General features: G+C 37.1%; 1 protein-coding gene across 1 annotated transcript; it reads left to right on the top strand.

Moving 5' to 3' along the window:
• The first annotated feature begins 2930 nt into the window (after window positions 1-2930).
• LOC106761865 (uncharacterized mitochondrial protein AtMg00810-like) lies at window positions 2931-3518 on the top strand. Its single transcript, XM_014645449.1, has one exon. It carries the CDS (start codon window positions 2931-2933, stop codon window positions 3516-3518), a length of 588 nt encoding a protein of 195 aa, XP_014500935.1.
• Window positions 3519-4927: the final 1409 nt, after the last annotated feature.

Here is a 4927-nt window from a genome sequence, read left to right on the forward strand (position 1 = left end):
CTGGATTACGTGGGCAAGGAAGAGGTAGAGGAAGAAATCCTAACCATGGAAAGCAATGCTCTTTTTGTAATAAAATGAATCACACAATGGACGAATGCTATTCTAAGCATGGATTCCCTCCTTGGTACAAAAAGGGGGACAACAATTCTGAGAAAAGAAATGATTGGAACTCTGCTAACGTTTGCACTAATAGCAATGGAACTGAAGGTGTTCAAAATGTTCAACAGATCAATAACAGCAACATTCTTAATTCCCTCACCACAGAACAGATGCAAAAATTACTCAAAATGATAGAAAAAGGTGATGAACCTATCCACAAGATCAATCAAGTTCAGAGAAACAACACTGAAAATGACGAAGGTAATCTATCTTGGATTTTAGATACTGGCGCTACTGATCACGTCACACATGATAAAAAGAATTATACCACCTTTTATAAAATAAAGCCTGTTCCTATAAGATTACCTAACAAAGCCATAATTACTGCTGAATATGCTGGAACCGTGCAATTCACAAAAGATTTTGTCATCTTTAATGTTCTTTACATTCCTGATTTCTGTTTCAATCTGATTTCTGTCCAAAAACTTATTAAGGACTTGAATTGCAGCCTAACCTTTTCTTCTAAGACTTGTCAGATAAGGCAGAACAATACTTTGAAGATGATTGAATGTGCTAAATGTTGGGGAGGCCTCTATTATCTACAAGCTTTTTCGAAATTCAGTTCAAGATGTAATACGAATTTTGTTTTTTCTTTCAAAAGTGTTGATATTAATCTGTGGCATGTTAGACTAGGCCACCCAGGACAAAAGATTGTAAAACATATGTGTGAAATATTTCCTTATATCAAAATGGGTCCTGATATTGTTTGTGACACTTCTCACTATGCCAAACAGCACAGATTACCCATTACTAAGAGCGTTTATCTTACTAATGCATGTTTTGATCTTATACACTGTGACATATGGGGTCCCCTTAAGATTGTTTCTGTTCATGGACATAGATATTTCCTTACCATAGTAGACGATTACAGTAGGCACACGTGGATTTTTCTAATGAACAATAAGGGACAAACTAGAGATTTACTGCAAAACTTCATTATCAAGATCAAAAACCAATTTAACAAAACAATTAAGATCATTAGATCTGATAATGGTCCCGAATTCAATTGCATGAATTTTTATGATTCACATGGCATTATACACCAAAGTAGTTGTGTTGAGACACCTGAACAGAACTCTGTTGTTGAAAGAAAACACCAACATATATTGAATGTGGCTCGTAGCCTTCTTTTTCAATCAAATATACCTAATACTTATTGGTCCTATGCAGTGGGTCATGCTGTTTACCTAATAAATAGATTACCCACTCCCATTTTAAATAACAAGACCCCATATGACTTGTTGTACAACCTGCCTCCCACTTATTTAGATCTAAGATCTTTTGGATGTCTATGTTTTGCCTCCACTCTTGAGAATAACAGAGGTAAACTTGATTCGAGAGCTAGGAAAGGTATATTTCTTGGATATAAAGCTGGTATGAAGGGCTATATCGTCCTCGACTTAAACACCAGGGAACTTCTTATAAGCAGAAATGTTGTCTTTCATGAAGACATATTTCCTTATCAAAATCAGCAAGGGAGTGCAGAAAGTATTGATAATGAAGGAGACAAGGCAGACTCTCTCAATAGTCTACTGGGGGATCAATACGTTGAACCTGATACTGAGAATGAAGAACACATACAAGAAGGGTCTGATAATGATGAAAGTAGTCACAGAACAAGAAGCAATCAGGAGGTTCATGAGCAGAGGAGATCTGAAAGGCCTAGAAAAACACCAGAATATCTCAAGGACTATGTTCACCAGGTCAATCAATCCTTAACTATGAAAAACAATTTTAAGACTCCTTATCCGATTTCTAATTCATTATGTTGTGACAATTTGACAGAGAAACACTTGAAATATACCTTAGTTGTCACTGGAAACAAGGAACCTCAATCGTATAATCAAGCAAAAGATATGACTGAATGGGTGGAAGCCATGAAAAGGGAAATTGAGGCTTTACAGGATAACAATACTTGGGTTTTAGTTCAACTACCTTCAGGAAAAACTCCCATAGGATGTAAGTGGGTGTACAAGACCAAATATAAAGCTGATGGTAGCATTGAGAGGCTCAAGGCTCGATTGGTGGCAAAAGGATACACCCAACAAGAAGGAATTGACTATCTTGATACTTTTTCCCCTGTGGCCAAGTTAACCACTGTCAGACTTATCATTGCACTAGCTGCCTCTCAAAATTGGTTCCTACATCAACTTGATGTAGATAATGCGTTTTTACATGGAGACCTCAACGAAGAGGTCTATATGGAACCACCCCCAGGTTTGAACATTCAAAAGGGACAAGTTTGCAAGCTAACAAAATCCTTATATGGCCTGAAACAGGCCAGTCGACAATGGTTTGAAAAATTGTCAACTTTCTTAATAATTGCCAATTTTGTCCAATCAAAATCTGACCATTCTCTGTTTATAAAGAAAACACCTACGAGTTTTACTGCCTTACTTGTGTATGTAGATGACATTGTTTTGGCAGGAAACTCTATGATGGAAATCAGATGCATAAAAGAATTGCTTCACCAGAAATTGCACATAAAGAATTTAGGGGAATTGAAGTACTTCCTTGGATTGGAAGTGGCCAGATCTAAACAGGGCATCCATTTATCTCAGAGAAAATATGCTCTAGACATACTTGAGGAAATCGAAATGCTTGGTTGCAAACCATCTACCACTCCTTTCTTAAGTGACACAAGCTCCCTGTATAAAACAGAGAGCTACCTTGATGATCCTACTCTCTAAAGAAAATTGATAGGGAAGTTACTCTATCTTACCAATACTAGGCCCGATCTTTTTTTCACAATTAACTTGCTTAGTCAATTCATGCAAAATCCTACTGATTATCACTATCGTGCTGTTCAACACATTCTCAGGTACATCAAATCCGAGCCATCTCAAGGATTATTCTTTCCCACAGACTCTCATATGCAACTAAAAGGCTTCAGTGACTCTGATTGGGCCACTTGTCCCAACACTCAAAGATCCACCACAGGCTTCTGTGTTTTTCTTGGATCGTCTCTCATCTCCTGGAAATCTAAGAAGCAAAAGACGGTCTCCAGATCTTCCACAGAAGCTGAGTACCGCGCTCTTGCTACCACTGTATGTGAAATACAGTGGCTTCGTTATCTCCTACAGGACCTTCAAATTGAAGAATCCGGAACTCCTGTTTTGTACTGCGATAACAGGTCTGCGAGACATATTGCTCACAACCAGAGTTTTCACGAACGCACCAAGCATATTGAGCTTGACTGCCATGTCGTTCGTGAGAAGATTCAAGAAGGTCTTCTTCATCTTGTTCCCGTTCGATCCGACGAGCAATTGGCCGACCTCTTCACTAAGTTCCCACACCGTGTCAGATTCAGAACCATTGTTCCCAAGCTTGGACTGGTGAGTATACACCGTCCAGCTTGAGGGGAGGCTTTTGAGTTTGTTAGTTTCCCGTTACTGTCAGAAGGACAGTTACGGTATTTCTGTTAGTTTTCCTTTTTCCCGTTTTTCCCTTTCCCCGAACTCTATATATGAATATAGTGTTCCTTTGTTCAGTAGAAGAGATTGTAGAAGAGATACATGTAAATGTTACATTCAGAAATAATAAAAGGTTACGTTTTTCTTACNGCACTCTTTGCCACGATCAACTTCTTCTTCATCGTCGCCGGTCACCGCTGTCTTCGCCGGAAGATATCGTCGATCAACCACCTCAGAGATTTCTCGTCGCTCTGTTCTCTCTCATCTCACACGAAGACGTTTTGTTTCAAATGAATGGTCAGACACTGCATAACGCTCTTATGTTTTCTTGGGCTGAAAGATTTTGGGCCATAAACGTTAAGTGCACAGTAGTGGGTTGGCTGAATACAAGCCTTAATTGGTGTGAGTCCGCGGACAAAAACAATTCTGCCTGTAAATAAAGCTTATATATATAAAGCTTTACACAAGGTCTCTGGTTCACGCCCATGAAGAATTTCTAGACAAGCTTATATATATAAAGCTTGGTTCTTCTATATGTAGTACTATCTCTTTTCTTCTTAACCCTTTTCTTCACCAGTAATAAGCCTAGACTACTGTGTCTTTAGCTATATATGTATAATAAACTTTGATCTTTCTTGTTGCATGTGTAATAATAATACCTCTGTTAATTAACTACTGGTGCTGTCAGTAAATATTGAAACTCCATGAGTTTGAAACAGAATAAAAACTATATTTTAGTACAAGAATATTAGTTCTAAGTAATAACTAAACTTGCCTTCAAGAATTGTATGAGTAGTACTAATTTACTGTTAGATTCTTTTATGTTAATTTTCATCCGTACACCACACATTGATGTAGTGCTATATGAATAAAACGATTTTGTTATTTATGGTATGGAAAGCCAAAGCGTAGTTACGTTTCTTGACTCCTCTTGTGTCCTAAATGTTAAAATAAAATTACTAGAAGTTTAGTGAAGTGTGTGATTAAATGCGCCACAACACAGTTACTTCCCAAGGTTCATATTAATATTATGTCACTTTTCCTAACGAAAAAAATAGTCATTTTGAAAATTGAGGGGTGGTCAAAAGAATTATAGTAAGAAGTATCTTATGAGTTTGAAATTTATAGTAAGAAGTAAATTATGATGAATTACTTATAAGTGTATGACGTCAGTTATTGAACTTAAACTATAAAAGAGGAACTTTTCATTACATCGTAAATTTGCTGAAGACTTATAGAAGGAATATGGTAGATTATGAATTCAAGATCTGCATGAATTCTAGAAAAATCATAAATTCATCTATGAATGGTTCAATGTGGTAAGTACCTCTTGGCACGACGACAGTAATCTCTGG

This window comes from Vigna radiata, chromosome 1, assembly GCF_000741045.1.
Source record: "Vigna radiata var. radiata cultivar VC1973A chromosome 1, Vradiata_ver6, whole genome shotgun sequence".
Taxonomy (NCBI): domain Eukaryota; kingdom Viridiplantae; phylum Streptophyta; class Magnoliopsida; order Fabales; family Fabaceae; genus Vigna; species Vigna radiata.

Bases quoted from the DNA above. Each gene is read 5' to 3' on its own strand.
- LOC106761865 (XM_014645449.1), top strand. From the start codon at position 2,931: ATGCAAAATCCTACTGATTATCACTATCGTGCTGTTCAACACATTCTC.